This window comes from Heliconius melpomene, chromosome 12 (genome assembly GCF_056956725.1).
Source record: "Heliconius melpomene rosina isolate 202511_hmr_F chromosome 12, ASM5695672v1, whole genome shotgun sequence".
Lineage (NCBI taxonomy): Eukaryota > Metazoa > Arthropoda > Insecta > Lepidoptera > Nymphalidae > Heliconius > Heliconius melpomene.
In genome coordinates this window covers 16,593,274-16,617,579 of record NC_140400.1, presented here as the reverse complement: position 1 = coordinate 16,617,579, position 24,306 = coordinate 16,593,274, and the positions used below count along the sequence as shown (strand labels likewise).

Genomic DNA, 24,306 nt, shown 5'->3' with positions numbered 1-24,306 from the left:
TAAGTTTAAAATTAGAATCTTTCACCCTAGTTCTCCCAGTCTCGGCATTAACAACCTTCCAAGTGGCTTCAATTTTATTATTACTATTTCTGATTTTTGTTTTAATAAATAAAGATTTAGCAATTTTGCAAACACTTTTGAAAATTTTAGAGTAAGATTTTAAGTACTCTTTAAACTCTTCACCACTATTAAACTGTTTCTCATTATATAACATATACAGTGTCTCCCTACTCTTATAAATACCTGCTGTGGCCCAGTCTCCAAAGATAGGTCTATCAGTAATTGTAATCTCTTTGGGAGTAAATATTGAATGAAATTTATTAATAAAAGAGTAAAAAAAAGAATTGTACAAAGAATTGGGAGGTAAAGTTATATCTAAAACTAGTAAATTAGTTAGTAAACTAACTCTCATACGTTCCAAACGACTAGCTGTGACAGGTACAAAAGCAATTCTTTTCTTAGCCACCTGTTTTTTCTTACTATAGAATTCTACTAGCTGACCAGAGTGGTCAGAATCCAATTTATTAATAATGCTTTTGTAGCATGGAATAATGTCAGTAAATATGTTATCTATACAAGTACTAGTCGTAGGAGTTATTCTGGTTGGCTCCATAAATAAATTAAGTAAATTGTGTGACTTAAAAAGACTTAATAAATTAATGGTGGGACTAAAACTTTCCAAAATATTAACATTAAAGTCCCCACACACTAACAAAGGCTTACCCGACTTGGTAAGTTTGCTTAAGGCCTCATCCATTACTTCTAAAAATAATTTTAAATTGGCGGAGGGAGGTCTGTATACACATATAACAATGAATTGCTCTAATTGAACACACGCTAATTCGATAGAACATTCTACAGAAAGGGACACAATATCTTTCCGTTCCTTGAACTTAAGGTTCTTGTTTAATATTATAAGCGACCCCCCGTGTATTGTGTTGATTCTGCAGAATGAGCTTCCTACCCGGTGGTTTCTGAAATTAAACATGAGCTGGTTCACCTTTAACCAATGTTCAGTAATACACAAAATACTAATTTCCTCCGAGTTCATGAATAATTCCAGCTCTAGCTGCTTGCCCTCCGTCAAGCAACAGATGTTCTGATGAACTAATCTAATGGACTTAACATTTTTATTATTATTTTTGCATGGATATTGTGATGATGTGCAATGTGCGTTATTATTGTAATTTAATTGTAAAGCTGGCTGGATCAAATTTTTGGAATTTAATAATAAATTAGAGCTAGAGGTTTCTACCTCTGTTGTCTTAGAAATTAATTTAAATGTTGAGAAATGTCAACAGAGTGTAAATTATTAGACATAATGTCCGAATAAATTGGAATGTCAGTCTGCTCAATAGAAGCAGTTGAAGTAGTAGCCAAGTTCTTGGCTGATAAGTCAAAATAATAGGATAGCACAGAAGCTATCTGTCTCTTAAACCTATGACCAAAATAATATTTACTTTGAGTCAGAAATAAAGTTTTACTAACTATTTTGTTAGTGTCAATTAAATGTAATTTGTCATTATATGTGCTTATGGTGTGCAGAGTAGAGTTTAGCTTATATCTGTAATTATTTTCCGCTTCTGGCTGATTTTTACAATAAGGAAATGTAAACAAAATTATTTTACTTATATCTAAGTTTAATAATGACTCACAATAGTAATTTAACTGTTGTTTGTTTAAATTTCCCCTATTACTTGATAATATAACAAGTTTGTCACACTTATTAAATTTATAACTTAAACTTCTTTGCATGAGAACTTCAAAGGATGCTGACGGATAACAAAAACTAACAGCTGACTGTCCCGGTAAACAAGAATTCAAAATTGAACCCATATTCCTTCCAATATCATCACTAAATAAAACTATGTTTTGTGCATTAACTAATGAACTAGGTTCATGAATTGATGCACCAAATGACTGCTGTGACCTGAACCTACTACTACTATTATTATGAAGGCTGTCACACAAGGGGTCGGTCAAGGGGACACACACCGGAGTACTTGCAGGCGATTTCTGAGATGAACGGGCACAATCACAAGAGTGATTGTTGATTAAAGAATCAAAACGTTCAGTATTATTTGTGGACAGTGTAATAAGATTGTCCATCGCCTTGGAATACTCTTGTATTTCGTTCAATGAATTGACATACTTTTTATTGAGTATATCAAGGGAGTCTTTTAAATAATTAATTTCACTTTGTAGTGCTTGTGTATCAGCTTCATAATTTAACCTACACTTATCTAGTTTTTTTGTGCACATTTCTAAATCATCATATAGTTCCAATTTGTCCTTACTTAATTTTGCACACTTATATTTTTACAAATATTTTATTCACACAAATATTTTTACTAGTTCGGAATCAAATTGAATTCAAGACTATTTGAAAATTACAGATCAGCCATTCTTCAAAAACTCAAACTCAAGCTCAATAATAGTAATAATTAAAATTTTGATGTTACAATAAATTCTTATATGATAACGCATTCCCAGTAAACTGCTGTGTAGACAGACAGACAGACAGATGTTATTGTTAGTGATAAGTCACGCAATTTTTTTTTAAGCACGTAACGTGCAATGTTATGTGTTAAACGGAAAGAAACATACAGAACATTTTTATAACCTACAGGTCCATATATATGTATAGATGTAGGATCCTTATAAGCACAATATCGATGTTCACGTAATGTGGACTTAAAAGGAAGCGCGTGGGCGAAGACGGGCGTCGCCACTTGTGTTGCCGAGACAATGAACTGATTCTATAATCTAGTAACGACTGGTCTAGATCTGTAATTCCCTATAATTTCACGCCATCGCGTTATAAGTTAGTTAGTTATAAGTTTTCCGTGACCTGACTCGTGTGGTTTTTACAAAAATTTCCAATTAGCACAATTACATGGTTATTTGCATTCTGAAAAGTGTTAATAACAATATAAATTATAAACAAATTAGTTTAAAATAGTTCAGTGATACTTCTGGGTAAACAACAACCTATTACTTCTTTTAATATAATCTTGTATTTTTAGCTTCAAGTTGTATCCAGTATATAACAGGGTGACAGAGCTATATAAATTTCTCGTGGAAAATTAAATATATGCCCACTTTCGTTTGGTGTTTAACTTATTTCGTGATTAATAGAAACCCTGAACGGTAGTGTCTCAATGGAAACAAAGTGTCTTAACTCTAGGTGTCCAGGTTCCCACTATCCTGCTATGGGCGGAAGTTAGCCAAAAGTACATCAAGATTAGTCAAAGGCGCGCACAAACAACGACTACAATCCTGGCGCCGGTATTCTTTCACGAGTGGCGTTGGTCAGTTATTATTTCTAAAATAAGTTTTTTATTAAATTATAAAACTCAAAAAATAATAAATTCATATAATATTTAAAAATCGTGCCACATCGACATTAAACCATGGTAACCACTAGAGAATAACCTTCCCTGGATGATAATTATGAACTGTTAGTGTTACGTCGACGACATATTGCAGGGTCCTAGTTAGTCAGTGCTGTGCAGTGCAGTGTTGTGCCCTTGCGCCACGAGGCAGTCGAGGCACGAGGAGTGTGTGACTTTAATAGTCGCGATCTTTGTCGATTCGATCCCCACCCGAGAAAACAAAATATTTATTTAAATTCATATTTTCATTTCTTCGCTCTGGTGGCAAAAACCCCGCGTTAAGCTCCGCCACTCAACAGGTAACGCCTCCAGAAATCAATTTTTAGGTGTCTACTCTACTGAGTACGGAATACAGCATGCAGCTAATTCCTAGTAAAAAAAATCTGATGAAATCCACTACCTTTTCAATCGCGGTCAGTCATAATAATCGTTAATATAGCCTTAACATTATACCTTGTTCATTTTACGTGACGTAAGGCGATAGGAAAAGTATTTTTTTTCTTTATCGCCAACTTGGAATGTTTAAATGATTTCGATAAACTAAACGTTTGAGCGTTTAGTGAGCATAATAGACTGGGATCCGGCCGTTGAATCCTGCATAAACGAGTTTTCTTAATTAAACCTATATTAATGAATAATACATGATTAGTAGAACAGATTACACCTGGGTTGCCTGGAAGAATCCTGCCGCAATCACCTTTAATTTCATTTTTTCGTAACTCGTTTTTGGAGATAATTGCACCAATACGTTTTTTATATGAATCGCACATCATTTGAAAGATAATCGCATAAGGAATTGGAAAATTAAGGGTTGCCAGCTCTCAGTCTGCCGCAAGTCTAGGGTTGCCTGGTTTAAAGATGTCACTAAATGTTAATAATTTGCACTCATGTGTTTTTTTAATGAATTATATATCAAATTAAAGCTTATTTTTTTCTGAACACTATAAAACAGGGTTGCCTGGAAAATTCCTGCCGCAAACTGGGGTTGCCAGCGTTTGAAATATTTTATTCCGGTTCCGTTTGACTATGAGAATAGACGATGAAATGCGCGGTCTGCCCCATGTTTTAAAGTAAAATATTATATAATAGAAGGTCAATCTTAAAATCAATGTTTATTCTAATTGTTCACCTGTTAAATGATGATTTTAATCATATTAAGTACACGTAGAAAACTATTTAAAGATGAAATCATCCTTATTTTTCAAGTAAAATAATGAATGTATAATATTGAGTCTTTGCAAAATCTATTTTCTAAATACTAATATTTATTTAAATTACCATTTTGAAACAACTAAAATATCTAATTAAATAAATGTTTACAAATATCGATCTACTATAAGCTATTAATATACATACATATACATCATGTTTCCTTAATATAATGAAGGGTGACCATTATTGCGGATATTTTTTAAATTAATTATATTGAAAAATATATTTCAATGAACTCTCTGTCTCTCTCTCTCTCTCTCTCTCTTCATCCTCTACTTGTTTGATTTGACAACGCTTGCCGCAACTTTTTTTTTCTCACGCAACTTTTAATAATTTGCATAGGAAAAAAAAATATATATATAATAGAATTATAATAAACAAAACTAAGTTAGCAAAGACTAATTCCAAGAAAATTCGGCAGTAATACTAAATAACTAATAACTAATAAACGCTATTTACGATTTATGACCAGGAGTCGGCAAATATCAATTAGTTAGTTCGCTATTTTTTACTATAGATAAACATTTTGCAGCGCGAAACAAAGCAAACCACATGCAATAAAATTATTTTCGAAGATGTATTGTTTCTAAATGCAATAAAAGGGCAAATGGCCAAATGAGTTGTTTTTGAGCATATTACTTAGTTACTTACCTTTCGTTTTAGAGTAAAGACGTTTTTACTTGACAAAAATGAAGATGTGTTTTTTGTGCGGCCGGAGTGAAAATGTGATAGAATTTAACGAGGAATCTCTCCAAAAGTGTAAAATTATGCTATTGTTTCGCCAAAAAATGAATTTTAAATACAGTGACATTTTTTTTAATAGTGACACAATGCACGGTTATCATTTACAGTGTTACAAAAAGTTCATTGTTTTAAAACAAAAATATAAAGAAGTATTTTTTAATTATTTTCTAATGCAAAACGTAAGTATACTTTAATGTTTAATATTATATATTTTTATCTATGTAAATAACTTCTAATACAGAATAAAATCTAGACAATTGTGGCAGTGGGATAGTTGCCTCAGTTTTGATTACACTAAGTTAGGGACGTTAGGAGTGATTGTGCTTTATTATAATTATAAGAACAATTCTTTCAGACCTAAATGCCTTAAAAACTATCAGCATAAACGGACAAGTTCTTGCTAGTGAAATTTTTTATTTATAATTTTTTAATAGTTATTATTAGTTGAATAGTTTTTCTTGGAATTAATCTTTGCTAACTTAGTTTTGTTTATTATAATTCTATTATATATATTTTTTTTTTCCTATGCAAATTATTAAAAGTTGCGTGAGAAAAAAAAAGTTGCGGCAAGCGTTGTCAAATCAAACAAGTAGAGGATGAAGAGAGAGAGAGAGAGACAGAGAGTTCATTGAAATATATTTTTCAATATAATTAATTTAAAAAATATCCGCAATAATGGTCACCCTTCATTATATTAAGGAAACATGATGTATATGTATGTATATTAATAGCTTATAGTAGATCGATATTTGTAAACATTTATTTAATTAGATATTTTAGTTGTTTCAAAATGGTAATTTAAATAAATATTAGTATTTAGAAAATAGATTTTGCAAAGACTCAATATTATACATTCATTATTTTACTTGAAAAATAAGGATGATTTCATCTTTAAATAGTTTTCTACGTGTACTTAATATGATTAAAATCATCATTTAACAGGTGAACAATTAGAATAAACATTGATTTTAAGATTGACCTTCTATTATATAATATTTTACTTTAAAACATGGGGCAGACCGCGCATTTCATCGTCTATTCTCATAGTCAAACGGAACCGGAATAAAATATTTCAAACGCTGGCAACCCCAGTTTGCGGCAGGAATTTTCCAGGCAACCCTGTTTTATAGTGTTCAGAAAAAAATAAGCTTTAATTTGATATATAATTCATTAAAAAAACACATGAGTGCAAATTATTAACATTTAGTGACATCTTTAAACCAGGCAACCCTAGACTTGCGGCAGACTGAGAGCTGGCAACCCTTAATTTTCCAATTCCTTATGCGATTATCTTTCAAATGATGTGCGATTCATATAAAAAACGTATTGGTGCAATTATCTCCAAAAACGAGTTACGAAAAAATGAAATTAAAGGTGATTGCGGCAGGATTCTTCCAGGCAACCCAGGTGTAATCTGTTCTACTAATCATGTATTATTCATTAATATAGGTTTAATTAAGAAAACTCGTTTATGCAGGATTCAACGGCCGGATCCCAGGGTATAAGTAGGTACATACAATACGTGTAATATGTAATTAGTTCCTTATGTTCCGGGTGGCCGATTACACTACTCACTACGCCTGCCATGTAAATTAACAAGTACAATTAACTATTATTGTCCAAAACAACACAGTAAATGGTTTTAATCTACTTTTTTGAGATTGTATTGATTATTTTATTATTTAGCACAGATTTTATGCTACGATGCATAAAACGGAAATGCCGGCGTTTTTATACCTGTATAAATATTTACATTGTTTTTTGTAGCTTTAGGGTCATCAGAGGAGGACAGTAAAACAAAAAGGGTAACTCTTGAGCACTTAGTGTTAGCAGTCGTCCACTTTCCGAATTCTGAAAACATTGTGTGTTACCAGAGCGAATAAATGAACATTCTTGAACAACACAACAAAGTCTTCAGCTTTATAATATTAGAGTAAAAATATAGTCCTCTGTATATTTAAGGACCCATTAAGGACTACGTTGAATTCGCGAGAGAAAACCGCAAATTTGTATTTTCATCAATAAATAATAAGAAAGGACCGAGCGAGCAGAAAGAGTTGAAATTAATTAAAACTACAAAATACAATACTCTTTATGAGTGGAAATGTGAACCTACATATTTTATTTAGGAGCTCGTTCGACCTAAAAATAACCTACTCATATAAAATAAACTATAAAACGTAGGGTTTCAAAATACATAGGAGCTAGAGATCTAAGCAAGTATAGTCTTACAAGCTCTTAACTTTCCTGTCTTATTCGTTTGTTTTGTTAGAATTGAGAACAAAGAACACGCGTGTATTTACAGTTCACTGCAAAAGAAGGCTTATGGAACCTGGGGGCCCAAGTCTCAAGACTTTCCGTTCCCACTCAGGGAGTTTCATTTTCAATACTTCACCACTTTGGCACTTTATGTTACAAAGATTCAATCTGCCCCATATTTTCATTTCCTCATTTTGGTAATAAGACAAATACCCTCAAAAATAAGCGGTGCGTGGAAAACTGAGTGTCTCACTCAACATTAGGTTAGTTCTCTGTGCCTGCCTACAATATCATCTCGCGTGGTGCACTAATAATTAATTGCTAACGTCATACAGTTAAACAGATTTGCATCCGTAGTAATGCTGCGGCATACGGCCTACTCCTCGAAGAGCGATATAACTAAACGAAAAATAATAATGCTTTTTAGGTATATAGATATTCATGTATTCATAGAAATTTATTAAATAATTAGTGACGCAGCGGCACAGTGTCGATTGTGGGTTCGATTCTCATTCAGGGAAAAATAGAAACAGAGTGGAGAAAAGGCGACAAATGGTCAACGATGTACCTACAATGTAGAGCTAGAATAAATATAAATTTACATTTCCTTCTATAATTTACGAAAGATACTCCTATCATGGTTAAATATTTATAAACCTGCGAATAGCATCGATCGCATTTTGTGATTTACAGACCACAAATTCATTTAATACTTATCTTTATATTAATACAATATTACTTAAATAGTTTTTCATAAGTTATGCAAATGGACGGCATGATTATACTTAAGAGACTTAGGTTTTTGTCTTTGGTACTGAATCATAACTATTTGAAAATAATAATCAACATATAAAGAGTTTCCTGGATTTAATTAAATATAAAATAAAGCACGCTTTTACAGTATATAGATGTAGTTGTATATAGATGTAGGCCAAGCTGTGATAACCACAAGGTAAAATTTAACTTTGTATCAAATAACAACTAGCAATAAGTGTTACATCTTTATGATGCACATTAGTTTGTCACAAAGTAATATCAGCATACATTGTTTTATTCTCATCATACAAATTAAAATGAAATTCCCGACACTTTATATTTAATATTGAGTGGTATATTTCAATGCAGCAATTTATATGCAATGCAGCAAATGGTAAAGTAAAAATAATATAGTCAAGCAGAGATCAAACGCCAATGCAACTTTATTCATGGCATTTTCAGTCAGTTACGATAGTACAGTTACCATAATGACCTGTATAAAACTTGATAATTCCAAAGTTTGAAATTCATATTTGACAGAGTTGATAAAAAATATTAAACTAGCCTGCTTGAACTACATGATTATTCATTTAATAAACAGAATTTGCTGACATCTTTAATGACTTCTAATATGTTTTTTTTTTCTACATTATCGTAATTTCAAAAAATAATACTTATTTAGAAAACATATAAAAATTTGAACATAGCAGAACTTAAACCCACTCATCCTGGTTGGTTTAAAGGAGGCACGAGTTCAAGTCCTACATTCAAATTTTAATGTTTTCCAAATAAGTATTATTTTTATAACCAAAAATGTTTATAGATAAAAATCCACAAAATACTACAAACTAGGAAAAAGTGATCTATTGAAAATTATGCTAGGAGGATAAAATAATGCTAGGAATCAGGTGAAAACTGTTTTATAAAGCAATATATATTTTACCGACAGATTAACATTAACTTTCACTAGCACTACAAGTTGTAACTGTACATTTTTATCATACAAAAGACAAGTGAATTTCACATTCAATACCATTAAGGTATTTTAGAAACAATAATTTTTTGTGCAAAGTATGCAATATAAGAATATAATTATTACAAGAAAAATGTATTCAGACTGGTTTGTTTTTAAATGCAAAAAGGTAAATTTCTGATATAACATTTATAATGTTTAATCAAGAGCCAGTAGTGTGACAAAACCATTATGTAAATTTACTTTCATTTAATGTTATAGTATGTTTGCAGTGAATTTAAAGAGTTAACTTGTTTCACTACAATAACATGATGTAACTTACATTCTGTTCTTCTAGAAAAGTTGATGATAATTGATATGCTACTGTAGAGAACATTACTCCTGAACACAAGATTCACTGCTTACTGTTGGTTTCATTTTATAGTCACTGAATCAATTAGGTAACAATATGTAAAACAATTGTCTGACAAAATAAGGAAAATTCTTCTATTATACCTATAAAAATTATACTAAGAGAGCCGAGAATTTTGTTAAGAAATCACTAGAAGTGAGTCACAGGCTGAACAGTGTGACAAGTGACAGTGTCTCATCAACGGTTCAGGTGTGTCTGATTAACCGGGTCGGCAATTACTATCAGACGTGAGAACAGTAAGACAATGCGCGTGAAACTGTGGGAAAACACAAGCCAAGAGGCGTTGCCACTGTAGTAAACAATCACGTCACTGCATCTAAATATGGCACAGTGTGCACCGTTTATAACATATTTAATAAAACAATGCGACTTACCCGTGTTTTGTATAGATTGTGATAGTGTTTCTTTTAATATTAGCTGTTTTTACCACTTTCGCTTGTACAAGTTCGCAAGAATCCTTTCCGTGAGCAATAATGTCGTATATCTGTCAAAATGATTATGTCGCTCTCGCTGATCGACATATTTTGTCTTTGTCGCTGGCTTATATTATAACTGATGGCGACATCTAGAAGCTTGTTATTGAATTTAAAAACCTAATCCTTTATATAAACAATAAATATAACAAATCAATTGAATTATCTTAAAAAGAGAATAATATAAAAAATATTTTTTTTGTTTAAGTTTAAAGGAAGAACTATGTAGTTTTAAAATTACGAATTAAATAATTTTACAATAAACACGGTTCTTCAATTAAGGAGCTAGTCTTGTGGTTTAAAATAAATCAATCTAGACGTAATCTTAATTTTGATCATGAATTAAATAAAGTACATCCTTACTATATTATCACATGTGATGTGACATTTGTCAATCTGTCAATGCAGATTACAAATATACAACAATGTCAAATGCAAATCATAATATTTTGTATTCGGGTATTCCATTATTTGTTAAATTTCTTATATAAATAGAAACTTCATAAAATAATATAATAATAATGTCCAGTAGTAAACTGGATGTTATTTGGTCACCTATACATCACGATAAGTTTGTTGTGTGGGGTCAAGATATAACCTTATATGAAGTCTTACGCCTGCAGGATATCGATAAAAAGAGTACCTGTATGTAAAAATGTATTTCTTTTAAAACCTTGTATAACTGAGGCTTTATATTTAATAATAGCAATATAATTTTTAAATTTTTATTTTGGCAATTTTGTTAAAACTTAATATTCATTATTATTAACAACAATTAACAAGGCATAGCAAAAGGGGGAAGTCCTACACACAGCAGGATAGGCAGAGAGAACCTAGTGTTAACACACTCTGCTCCCCACATTCTGCGGAATTTTGGAGTGTTGAGTGGCAGAACTCAACGCCGCACTTTGCATCGATACTAGTGCGAAGAAATGAAAATATAAATTTAAATAAATATTTCATCTCGAGTCGGGATCGAACCCATGACCAGTCGGTTTTCCAGTAACACCTTATGCCCTTGTGCCATGACTGGCCTCTGGGGAAGTACCATTACATTTTATTTTCATTGTACAATTTTTTAAGCTATGTGGGGTCATCACCAATAATAAATCATTGACACTGATCTTTGAAAACATGATTGCATAAGAAACATTTCATTATAATTTTTTTTTATATATTATAGATACTCAAATATCACCACACCATGGTGCAACAGTGGTTGCGTCACAAAGTGGTAATGGAGTTCGATGTGTTGATATCAGTTCTATAACAGATCAGCCAGACCCACTGCTAGCCTTAGGTCATGCTAGTGGCAAAATAACATTGAATAGCTTGAAGCAAACATATGATCCACTTGGTCTTGTGGGCAGGGAATTTGGTATGATAATTAAATTACTTTAAATTACACCACACAATTTAAAAGCGACTGTAAAATTAATATGAATATATAATGCTTACCTCCATTTGAGAATATATGGGGAAAGAAATAAGAATATAAATCATTTTGCTTTATTCCTATCTTGCTATCTCTGTAACCTGACTTCTCTCTGACCACCCTGCTAGGGATACAGCACGAAGCTAAGTTATGTTCTATATCATATAAAATTTACAACATCTAAAAGAACAATTTTTAGGATTACTGTTTTTTTGGCCAAACTACCTTTACATTAAATATTTATATTATTTTACTCAATTTGTCATTAATAAAACAAGATTATTTTAATTTCATTTTCATCATGTTCTAGTGGCAAAATACCCTCGCCCATGTAATTCAATATCATGGAACAAATCAGAATCAACCCTGCTGGCAGTGGGTATGGAGAAACATAGGAATGACAACTGCATATTATTGTGGGATGTAAATATATATGGATCGGATGAAAATGCTGGTAAGTAAATTTCTTTATACAAAATAAATATTCTTTATTGAATCAAGTCAAATTAAAAACACTTTATTGCACAAAGATGATAATAGATAGTTGGTATTACAAATTTTAATATAGTGCAAAGGCAGACTTATCACTATAAGTGATATCTTACAGGCAACCTTTTAGCCATACAAACTAATATAAGAGATTATATAATAGGTGCTCAAAGATATTTTTGTTGTTCTAAAAATATACATATACATATGTACCATAAAAGCATAAAACCAATACATATATGATTTGAGTTACTGAGGATGCACTGAGACTTGCTAGAAGGTACTAATAATGATTAAGTTGCAATTGACATGTCGTGTAGCATCAGCAATATCATCAACCACCATAATCGTATAAAATCAAGTCGTCAACGTAAAGATGAAAGAACAATATCAGAAAGTGAGTTAAGGTTATAAAGATAGAAAAAAGTAACAGAGAAAGTACATCACCCTGAGGTACCCCAGCAGAGTCGATAGCATATTATTGACTCAGTGCAATCGTCATAAGGACTGTTTGACGTTATAATGTTTACATTGTTGACGGTCACGCTACTCAACACGCAATGCCTCCAGAATTCTGCGGAAAGTGGGGAACAGAGTGTCTTATCACAAGGTTCTCTCTGCCTACATTGCTGTGTTCATGGTCGGTGAGGTAAGAATAAAACCATTCAATAGCTTTTGGTGATATATTGATAGATTTAAGTATGTATGTTCATTATGGCATCTTCATTGTCTATTCCACTTTTTATATCATCGCATACTTTATTGAGTGTTGTATCAATACTATGCCCCGGCCGGTAACCAGATTGGAAAACTGGTAAAATATTATTTTTCATTAGCTATAAAGAAAGTTGTTGATGTACAATTCTCTGGAGTACTTTGGACAGTTTAATGCCCTGACTTAAGAGGTTAACAGTAGTAAATTGCTTATTAAGTTGATCAAGATCCATTCTGTCGATGATCCATTCTACATTGTCGCCCAATATCTAAAGTGGCGGGAACTTCCATACTAAAAGAGAAATTACAGTGTATTTCCTTTTTATTTTTTTTTGTTTAATTATATTTCCTGTATATAGCAGAGTTAGCAGAGTGTACCTAGTGTCAAGACATTTACTTCACTTTGTGCCACATAGCATCATACCACAGCGAAAAAATCAAAATGATGTAAATAAATATCGTCATCCCGTTTTGGGATTTACAGTACTACACTAGACTTTACAGTTAATAATTCTAAAGAGCCTCTATGGTTTTCTATATATTATGTATGTAAGTTGTATTTTGTTTAACATTTCTTGTATTTTATAGCTGAAAATTCTTCTCTTGTCACATCACTAGTCCGTCCAATAGCGGAAGTAGGACTGGGTGAGACGGCACACTCAGTGGCATGGTGTAACTTTGCCCCTCGGACACTTGTTGCATCTATGAACTTGAAGCATATTAAAATTTTTGATCTAAGAGGTTAGTAGATTATTAAAGTTAGCAAGGTTTTTGTTCTCTTATAATTTATAATTATTATACAATAATTTTTAACCGATTTAAAAAGAAGAGATCATCAATTCGACGTAATTTACCATTATTATCTACAAAGTTTGTCCTCTTCAGTTAATATTGCTCCTATTTTTATTTAGATGCGCTAAAATATCGGTAGATGGTCAGGAACAGAAAAATAATTGTTTTTTAAGTAATCTTTCAACTATAATAAACATAAATTAAAACTAAAAAATAGAAACAAATATTTTGATAAAAACCGGCCAAGCGCGAATCTAACTCGCGCATGAAGGATTCCGTGCTATCTATAAAAACGGCAAAAATTCATGTTTATTGTATGATATGGGAGCCTCCCTTAAATATTTTAATTTAATTACTTATTTTTAAAGTGAATATATAACTAAATATTTTGAAAACATTTCAAACGCTTAATATTCTTAATTCTAATGTTAGAAATTTAGGGCTTATAATGGATTCTAACCTCACCTGGGCACCCCATATTAATTCAATCAGCAAGCGCATGCATTTCTCTTATCATACTCTTAGGCGTTTCCAATACTTCCTTCCTCACAAAACCAAAATTATGCTAGCGCAATGTCTTCTGCTTCCAATACTCGACTATGCCGATGTTTGCTATTTGGATGTGACCGAGGAGCTACTTAATAAATTAGAGCGTCTTCAAAATCTGGCCATACGCTTTGTTTACGGCTTGCGTAAGTATGACCATGTCTCCCATTTTCGAGCTCAGCTTAATTGGCTCCCAATTCGCCTTCGCCGTGATATGCACATCCTTATATTCCTTTTTAAAATCCTGAATTACATGAATTATCCTGTTTACCTGCGCTCCCGCTTTAATCTGCTTCCCTGTCCCTCACGCTCTAGGCGTTCGTATGTCATTCCGATGTTGGACGTACCGAAGAGCAATACCAAATTCCTTCAAAAATCCTTTACTGTATATGCCGCATCCCTTTGGAACCAACTTCCCAATCCTATTCAGAAAAGCCATTCCCTAAACTCATTTAAATCCAAACTTAAAAAACATTTGCTTAAAAGTGAACGTAATTAGACATAGCTTTAATCAGTGTTTCTAGTATATATTATATATATGTATATATGTATGGGTATATATTATGTATGTATTATATATGTATGTATATGTATATATAGTCGATTTAATAGTATATATAATCATATATTTATAACTTGTATATATATATATGTGTGTATGTATATATATTGTAGTATGTATTATGTATATAATGTGTTAGTTAATATATATATTTAGAGTTAATATATCGTCGTTGCGCTTGCCAAAACCGCTATGTGTTTTTAGTCAAGTTTTCAGGAGAGCCAAAAAACTATCTTATTTATTAAATAATAGCTTTATCAAAAAATTATAAATGCAGTATGGTGACAAAATATGTTATGTTTGAACTGAGATACAAGCGACAATGATAAAATGTACCCTTCTTCTGCAATAATTTTTTTTAACCATTTTGATGCACATATCAGATTTGTCTTGTAACCACCATTTCTTACAAGTGAAAAATATGCACATATCAATTTTGTAAAAGAATATAATCGGATTTATTTAATGTTATTATGAGGATAACAACAATGTATTAAGCTTAAAACAAATATGTATACTAATGATTAGTAATGATAAACGTACGGAATTGTTGGTTTGGCCCTTTTTTACGTGAAAACTGTTAATGTGATAACGATAAAACAGTATGGTACTGGTATATTAATCTTATGGTTATTAATACTAATAATAATTAATAAAAAAATGTTTAATAGAAAACTCGAAGGGTTGTTAGAAAGTGGTTAGTTTCCTAACCTAGGTTTGTAGATAGACTAAGCCTTTAATGCTTATTCCTTCAATAACTATGTAAATTTAATTTTAATAAGCAGACCGCGACAGTATTTCACGCCAATTGACCGATTGGCCCTGAATAGGTTCGGCTTCATATGGAGTACTCTTCTCATCTCTGGGCTGGTGCGTCATCTTGTAACAGGTTGACAAATACAACGTAGAGCCGTATGGAACGTTGGAGCCCCAATGATGTGTGAAAGGCTTGACACATTCGCTTTGTGCAGAGATGTCTCCTAGCTGTGCTTTCTTTACTGCATTTATTACGGGGAGTGTTCTGCAGAAATGTTTGGCCTGTTACCTGCCGCCGAATTTTCTAACCGCACATTACGTCACAAACTGAAGTATCATCCACATCATCTGTATACGTGCCACTCCACTTTGGTGTGGTTTGGTACGAACTTCCTTCCACGCGCCACGCAACTGTGGAATAGCCTACCTATGGCAGTGTTTTCAGGTTGATACGACATGGATACCTTCAAAAACCACGTTTTCTCCTTTTTTCTCTGATGTTACACGAGGTCGTCGGCGGTGGTGGTCACTTACGATTAGGTAACCTGTACACTCGTTTGCCTTATCTTTTTTTCAATAAACAAGGAGGGTTTTCCAAGCTGAAGCTAATAAGGACATATCTGCGATCGACAATCTTGCAATCTAGATTAACAAACTTAACAACTTTATCAATCGAAAATGAAATTGCAGAAAACATAGACTTTGAATGCCTAATAAAAGAGAGATAGAATACAAGGCAATAATTTTTTTTTTTTTTTAAATAAATGGTTATTTCATTGTTTCATTATTTCATATTTTCATCATTTTGGATGTTATTGAATTGTAGTTATGGGGCGCCGAAAAAACTTCGCCCAGGGCGCCGGTAGTGCTAAAACCGGCACTGTATACTTCAAACATGTGTGGCGTGATGTGCTTGCTCTGCAGTAATGATTAAACTTGAACTTTTGGACCTAAGCCTAAAACCATTCTCACAGGCTTCTTACAGAAGCTGACTTACAAGAAGGATTTCTTGGTTTACTTTCAGAAGATGATGCTGGTTTGGTGGCATACAATTCCTTTATCCATGAATTAAAAGTATCGTTAGTTAAGTGTCTTCTACAATTGTATCAGGTACGCCTTTCCTATAACTCTCTGCTTCGTATTAAAGTCGACCTTTTTTTATTGTTGTATATTTCATCAATATCCATCTCCTTGAAGTTTTCTCCAGCTTATTTATCTAGTATGAAGTGACCAGTTCCGAGTTCGGCTGACTCCCGCTGACTTCAGTAGCTTCGATCGGCTGACTTCAGTAGCTTCATCTAGGTACAAATGAGTCATATTTTCAACCAATACTATACCTGCTCGCTCTGAATCTGCTATTTCTATCGGCAGTGACTGAGATTTGAGCTCTGCCTCATTATATACCGATAAGGTAGGGCTCAAGTGACGGTTCCCCCTAATGTATTACATTACATAATGTATTACATTCCTCATCGAATCATTGCTGCTGGGTCATAACTGCACATAACGAATTTGTCATTGCCAAAAATAAAAATGAAGTGCACATATCGATTTTGTTAAATCGACTTCCAGATGGAAATACTATATATTTGTTTTTGTAGGCTATGCAGAGTACTATTTTAATGCTATTTATCGAATAAAAAAAAAATCCAAAAAATACACATAACGGTTTTGGCAGGCGCACCGACGATATATATTAGAAAAATATATATATTTTTCTGATATTTTAATAATTTTTTTTGATTGCACTGTGTTGTTATTCCGCTGTTTGGCACTCATCCACTTCCATAGGTTGGCTGGAAGAGATTTCTTTCAGAAATAAGCCCGCCATTGTAAACATATCTTTTTAACTGTTTTCTTACTTTTTTCTTACATGTGCAATAAAGAATATATATATATTATATTATTCTTCCAATATTTCTACCTGTTGCCGTTACCAATATCGAGTTGAAATGAACAAAAAATGACGTTTGTTCTATGGGTGGGGTGCCTTAAATATTTATTTTCAGTATTTGTTGTTATAGCGGCAACAGAAATATATGTATGAAAATTTCAAACGTCTTACTACATACAGCCTGGTAGCAGGAAAACGAAGGACCACGGAGTCTTAGTAATGGGTCCCATTTTACTCTTTGGGTACGGAACCTTAAATAAAACAAAAACTAAAAAGAAAATAGAAAATAGAAAATATTTTAGTTACTTCAGAGTAAAGATATTTAAAGAGTAACTAACAAAATTATAGATAGTTCTATACTATTTAAAATACGTTATTTTTAGGGCCTGCGTGAGCATTAGCATAATGGTATGTAGAAGGGATTTTAGATCTTACTAGCCGGCTTACGGGACGGCTAAGTTTTCTCTTGCCAATTGCCTGCTCCCTAAGACTTTGTTCATAAGCTTAACGCTGTATCCCGCATATAGCAGGGTAGACAGAGGGAACCTGGTAACCTAGCGTTAAGACAACTTTTCATTCCCAACTTTCCGCCGAATTTTGTGTGCATTGCGTATTGATTTGCGGAACTCAACGCAGCGCTTTGCCTCGTTAAGAGGGCGAGGAATTCCATTCTTCGAATGGAAATCGAACCCACAACCTGTCGCATTTACAGTCGTACGTCTCATTATTGAAATAATATTCAATTTGCTAACCGGTACAGAAGGTTCGGACCGGGCATCCAGCATGACGAGCTCGCGGCAGTGCCTGGGCGTGGCGTGCGCGCCCTCGGGCTGGCGGCTTGCGGCGCGCGGTGAAGCAGGCCTCAGCGTGTGGGACGTGCGCGCGCTGACCCGCCCCGTGCTGGTGCTGCCGCTGCCGAGGCCCGCCAGGAGGATCGCATGGAGCCCCAACAGGTCTGTATTTGGGTGGTGGCTCACCTCCTCCGTCCTCCTGCTCTCCTAGTAAGTTGCTGCTAGTGCTAAAGCTAGCAAAGACAGTTATGTGCGTGTCACCCCTGAATAGACCATTTGACCCTGTGCCAATGCTGTAGCTATGCGGGGTAATTCGTATTAGACCGATACAGATCTCGTGTTCGTGAACATCTTAGAGCACCCACACGCCATTATGTTCTGAACATTCCGTTCTGGTTAAAATACTATCGTTCCCAAGTGTCCGCCGAATTCTAAAGGCTCTGCGTGTTTAGTGACGGAATTCAACGCGGCACTTCGCCTCGTCACCAGAAGAATTGAAAATATTAAATATTTTAGTTCAGAGTGTGAATGGAATAATACACACAGAAAAATGAATATATGTTATAATAATTATAGTATGTCCTCAGGCCCAACCTCCTAATATCGCTGCAGCGCGACTCCAGCACGCTGCGCCTGCACGACATACAGCAAGTGCACGACAACAACGAGCAAGACTCGTTTGATAGCGTGGTAGATATAAACATTACGGTTTATTTTATTTATTTCTTATTTCCTACATGACGGACATATGATATACATCTTTTGTTATGTAATATATTTATTTTCAATATTATTAAATTTACATATTACTTAAAACTAGACAAAAGATACACATATTAAATATCTTTAAAAGAGTCCAGTTATTTATGAAAGTTGACAATTTGACTGTAGTGTTTACCGTTTACCGAATTATGATTTATATATTTATTATTGTATGCTTTGTAGTGCTATTTCTGTTATGTTAATGGAAATGTCTACATGTTTTACATGATTACATTAACTTATCAAAACATGGTCCTAATTAGTGAGCGATTAAAAAGCATCTAGTGTTGCTTACAAATATATTTTTTCAGCTATTCATGTTTCACTAATCTGTGCCTTCTATGTGCTGGATGAGAATATACTTTTATTAAATTAGTGAATCAATTTTACATTTTTAAATATAATATTATAAAAAAATACATTTAAAAATATAAAAAAACCACTCTTCCGAGGGCGGGACAAGGGTCCAAGCCATCGGTGGCTAAGGCTCCAGAGAGAGGAACCTCCGCACAATACACGCCGTCTCAAGTAACACTGCTTTCTGTACCCGGTTCTTGATCCAACAGCTAAGCGATAGCCTCTTAAGGTGTTCGTCGAGGCTTTTCGCTATTAAACCGTTAACCGAAACCACTATCGGCACAATGATAGCCTTTCCAGTACGGATTCAGCCAGCAGATGACGTCGCTGTTAGTTCAAGCTCCTGAAACATAGACAGTAGCCTTGAACGATACGCAGTGAGGTTAGTTCCCCCCTCTGTTGCCCTATAGTACGCACGCATGACACTCTCATTCAGTTGTTGAGACCATCTCATGCGAGGCACTTTACCACCGGTAGCGGGAGCCTTGTTGAGCATCCTCGACACTCCTGCCTCCAAGCCCTCCGATGGTGGGATGTCGGCGCGCCGGCGTGCTCTTAAAGCCGGCCTTTCCGACTCTGACATTCCTCCCTCCGAACCCGCAGTCGAAGCCGCAGTGCGATACTCGTCTTCTATGTGCTGGATTAAATACATTAAAATAATTATGTACAAAAATAAAGGATTATTTTCATATTCTAATATGGACATGGAACAAACATATTATTATTAACTTAATAGATAGAAAAATGGAATTGAGCTTATTATACAAAATTATCAACAAATCTAAATTACAAAAGTTAATAAATAATATATTAAGTAATTTCCACATCTCAGGTGTCAGCCACAGCCGCGCTAGAAGAGGGCGAGTTAGAAGAGGACGGCTGTGGAGTCATAGAACGTGATTTATCTATATGTGGGGCTCCGCTGGCGTCCTTTGGGTGTCATCCGACGCGCAGGGCCATACTGGCTCTGACTGTCTCTGGTAACCATGTGTTTATATAAAACTTGTCATAGAAAGCGTTGGTGTCACAATAATATTAGTGTTGATTTTCCCGTGTAATATGGTATTTATTTATATGTATGTATGGATAGTAAAATCTTTGTGATTATTACATATTTTAAATGTAATTTTATAACCTGATTAATCGCGTATATATAGTATTACAGACTTTGGAAAACTTCGTCATCCGTTTTTTAGCCACAACAACTTTACAACCCCTTTTTTGTATTCTCCATACAACGTGACATTGGCAAAGTGATTTTTTATTCGACTGGCACGCTCAACGCCATTGTTAAGGAACTGAACAGAACTGATAATAATTATGTCATCTGACAGACGATAGAGAAAGAAAAAGCACGATATAACTCATATTCTCATATAAGGAATGCACAGTAAATGTGCGAACACGTCGCATACGATTGCTTTCTTTTATTTGTGTCCAAAAACCGAGACTGGGCCGTGTATATCGAATCAGTGTATATCGTGTGTGCGGCCGGTTGCAGGCGGGTTGGCGGAGACGGCGCTGCGCGAGCGCGTGGCTGTGGCGTGGGGTGCGGGCGGCGCGCTGGCGTGGGCGGCGGGCGGCGTGCTGGAGGCCGCGCGTGCGCCTGCGCCGGACTACGAGCACGTGGCGCGCGCGCGCGCGCTTCAAGACTACGGGCTCAAGGTCACTCACATGTGTTATGCGAATTAAAAAATATTGTTTGTTTTAATTAACACTATTGTTCATAAATATTAAAAAAATATTTTATATTTTTTTTAGCCTGACTTGTGGCAAAATGCAGAGCTTGTGGATGATGAAGCTGTAAGCGCTATGTGGCATTTCCTCGCGCTGAGCAAGTCGCTCGTTGAGGACGGTGAGTTTCTTAACGGAATGTCGTTTTGAATATAGTTAACAAATGACATCTGCATATCAAAGAGTATTGACATATTGTCCCTATTTTTGGTGCAACATTAGATGTTCCAAACGGCACACTAGTAGTTGTAGTGTCGGTTTTCATGGACGATTCCATAAATTGCGAGAATACTTTTTTAAATCAAATCTGCTTCAAGCTCACCTAGTATTAAGACATTCTATTCTCCACTTTGAATGTTGAATGGCGGAACTCAATGCCGTGCTTTTGCCTTGGTGGCAGACCGAAGAAATGTAATTATTAATAAATAATAACTCATTCCCCCGGGTAGGGCTCAAACCCACAACCGCCATGTTATAGTCAGACATTAAAAACGAATTAAAAACGCCGTAGATTTAATTCATTTGGAAAGGGACAGGACCAAGTATGCGAAGTTGACTGCCAACCTTCACTAGTTGGAGAGGCACTTTAAGAAGAAGAAGAAGAAGTCAGACATTAATGCCGTTACGGCACCACCTTTTTTAATTACTTTAATTAAATTAGCTACTAGCAATTCATAAGTATAGGAATCTAAATAATGCATAACCAGTTTGAAAAATTGAACTACTTTATATGGTAAACCAAATATTATTATTATTTAAGTAGTAGTGAAGTTTTATATATAAAAAAATATCTGTCACTATTGAAGACTTTATACAAAACTGTAATATATAAATATTTATGTGCGAGACACAGCGAAGTTGATTTTTTTTTAATATTTATATTTCTTACATCCCGCTTTTCGCGAAAGAACTTCGCTTTATTACTTAAAATGTTTAAAAATCCCTGTCTTCTCTGAAGTAAAATCTGGCAACGCCAGTGTGTATGTATGTGTGTATGTGTGTCAGGTTGCATCCGCAACAGTCCGTGGAAGCACCCAGGCGTGAAGAGCGTGCTACGGCCCGCCGGCGAGGGGTACCGCTCCGAGGCCGTGCCCACGCTGCTGCCCGACCTGCCCGCGCGGAAAGTCACCGTGTACCGCTCCGCCGAGCGCACGCGCGCGCTGCAGCTCTGCGGCTGGGGCTGGGGCTGGGACAGCGCCGCCGCCGGCGTAGAGCGCGCAGAGGCTGCCGGCGCGCCCGCCCGCGCTGCCGCGCTCGCCGCCTTTCACCTGCGCCTGCGCGCCGCCCTCGACGTGCTGGCGCGCGCGCCAGCGCCCGCAACGCGCGTGGCCGCGCTCACGCTCGCGCCCGCCGCCCTGGCTGCCGCCGCACCCGCCGCGCCAGCCGCCGACGAGCGCCTGTGGCGCGACGCCCTGGCGGCGGCGGCGCCCGCGCTGCCCGACCCCTACCTGCGCGCGATGCTACACTTCGTGGCAGCCGCACTGCCGCCCACGCACTCGCCACCCGACTACAGCGCCGTGCTGGTGCGCAATCTAACTATCTCTATTATGTCATTTCCTTGTGTGGGGATCAAACCCACAAATCAGTGGCACGTTGTTCAAACTCGCCTATAATAGTCATTTTAGTTTTTTATGTCTTTGAGGATAAGCAAAATATTTGTATGAGTTGTTAAACTTTTTAAGGATTGCAAAATCTTATTTATTTTGCTTGTTATTAGATTTTTATATTGTATGGTAGCAATATTCTAATAAAAACACTCCCATATATGTACATTGCATATATGTACCTACTATAGTTTATATTACCATATGTTTCCGTGCAATTATGTCCGTTGCCATCAGTTTAACGTCAATATGTTTGCGTAGAACGAGACGGAGATGCGTCTGGAGGACCGCGTGGCCTTCGCGTGCATCTACCTGCCCGACGGCAAGCTGCACGAGTACGTGACACGCACCGCCGACGCACTGCGCGCGCGCGGCTGCCTCTCTGCGCTACTGCTCACCGGCCTCGCGCACGAAGGTCTAACCGCGCTGCAACGTTGGCTCGAGCGCGCCGGCGACCTGCAGACCGCCGCGCTCGTGGCCGCGCGAGCCGCGCCCGACCCCCGCGCCTCCGCCTGGCTGGCCGAGTACCGCGCGCTGCTGGACGCCTGGCGCCTCTGGTGGCCGCGCTGCGCCCTCGACGCCGCCGCCGCCGCCGCCCCACCACCCGCCGCCGGCGTGGCCTGCACCTACTGCGGAAAGCCCGTGGCCGCCGCGCACGCGCGCCCTCGCCCCGCGGGCGCGCGCCTCCCGCCACCCGCTGCCAAGATGAAGCAGGTGTCCTCATGCCCCAACTGTCGCAAGCCGCTGCCGCGCTGCGGCGTGTGCGCGCTGCACCTGGGCACGGGTGCCGTGGGCGTGACGGCGCTGGCGGCGCCACCCGCACCCGCGCCCGCCGCGCCGCCCCTGGCCGCCGGCCTAGGCGGCGGTGCACACTTCGGCGGCTGGTTCAGCTGGTGCGTGGCGTGTCGCCACGGCGGACACGCCGCACATCTACTGCAGTGGTTCAGGTACACACATATCATGTCTTTTTATATTATGAACTTTATTTATACAGAGAAGAATAATTAAAAAACATATAAATTACATTTTCACTGTGTTGTTTTTAATATTTTTATAAATATCACAATAATTAAAACATTCCAGCGAGCATTCAGAATGTCCAGTGAGTTCGTGTACGTGTCGCTGCAGCGAACTGGACCCACCCGACCCGGCACCGCCTCCCGCGTCTCCCGCCGCGCCGGCCCCGCCCGCACCTACTACACATGACCACGTGGATACTAACTTCAACACCGACTTGGGCAAAATTTAATTGTAAATAACAATTAAATGTTAACAAGTGCTAATTTGTTTCTGTTGAAATAATTAGCATTGGCACAGTTAGGCAGTTAAACCACAGGTAACAACACTATTATATAATAGTATATTGTGATTTTGAATAAATGTATCTTCTGTATTATATTATATTGCTCTTTTTGTTCTATATTTCTATATTATATACTTCTGGGATTTATTGTTAATGTATTTAGATTTAAGAGAATATAAGAAAACAAATAATGTAATATAAAAAACTTGAAAATCAACTGCAATAAAATAAATATTAATTGCGTTAGTTTTAAATGTTTGAATATAATAAATACTTTATATGTAAGTTCAAAGGAAATATATGAGTTATAAATTGATCTTTAAATAAATCATTCTTAAATATA

At 36.0% G+C, this 24,306-nt stretch overlaps 2 protein-coding genes across 7 annotated transcripts in view; one reads left to right on the top strand and one right to left on the bottom strand.

Annotated features, from left to right (window-relative positions):
• Window positions 1-10,286, bottom strand: part of Rala (Ras-like protein A) — a 19,864-nt gene extending 9,578 nt beyond the window's left edge. Inside the window, exon 1 of one of the 3 annotated variants that reach the window (XM_085194973.1) lies at window positions 10,126-10,286. Coding sequence is in view for 2 of the 3 variants with exons in the window: in XM_085194972.1 (XP_085051098.1) it covers window positions 9,662-9,715 (54 nt within the window). In the remaining variant the exon portion in view is untranslated. Of the gene's footprint in view, window positions 1-9,661; window positions 10,006-10,125 lie in introns of those variants that run through there. The other 2 variants (XM_085194972.1, XM_085194971.1) reach the window with 2 other exon arrangements.
• On the top strand, window positions 2,929-24,306 carry mio (GATOR complex protein mio). 4 transcript variants are annotated; one of them, XM_085194968.1, is made up of 12 exons: window positions 2,929-3,311; window positions 11,408-11,602; window positions 11,970-12,113; window positions 13,451-13,603; window positions 18,173-18,365; window positions 18,791-18,893; window positions 20,155-20,302; window positions 20,824-20,987; window positions 21,084-21,177; window positions 22,062-22,579; window positions 22,922-23,607; window positions 23,744-24,306. In XM_085194968.1, exons 3-12 carry the CDS (start codon window positions 12,041-12,043, stop codon window positions 23,907-23,909), a joined length of 2,298 nt encoding a protein of 765 aa, XP_085051094.1. In that variant the 5' UTR covers window positions 2,929-3,311; window positions 11,408-11,602; window positions 11,970-12,040; the 3' UTR covers window positions 23,910-24,306. The 4 variants fall into 4 exon arrangements, with proteins under 4 accessions (XP_085051094.1, XP_085051093.1, XP_085051092.1 ...); XM_085194966.1 differs by lacking the exon at window positions 2,929-3,311 and adding an exon at window positions 10,609-10,869 and having other exon boundaries at window positions 18,791-18,890; XM_085194965.1 differs by lacking the exon at window positions 2,929-3,311 and adding an exon at window positions 10,610-10,869.

Excerpts from the sequence above, each read along its gene's own strand:
- mio (XM_085194965.1), top strand. The coding sequence starts at position 10,746 with ATGTCCAGTAGTAAACTGGATGTTATTTGGTCACCTATACATCACGAT. Across the intron at positions 18,366-18,790 it reads ATCGCATGGAGCCCCAACAG|GCCCAACCTCCTAATATCGC; the intron begins GTCTGTATTTGG and ends GTATGTCCTCAG. Across the intron at positions 21,178-22,061 it reads CAAGTCGCTCGTTGAGGACG|GTTGCATCCGCAACAGTCCG; the intron begins GTGAGTTTCTTA and ends TATGTGTGTCAG.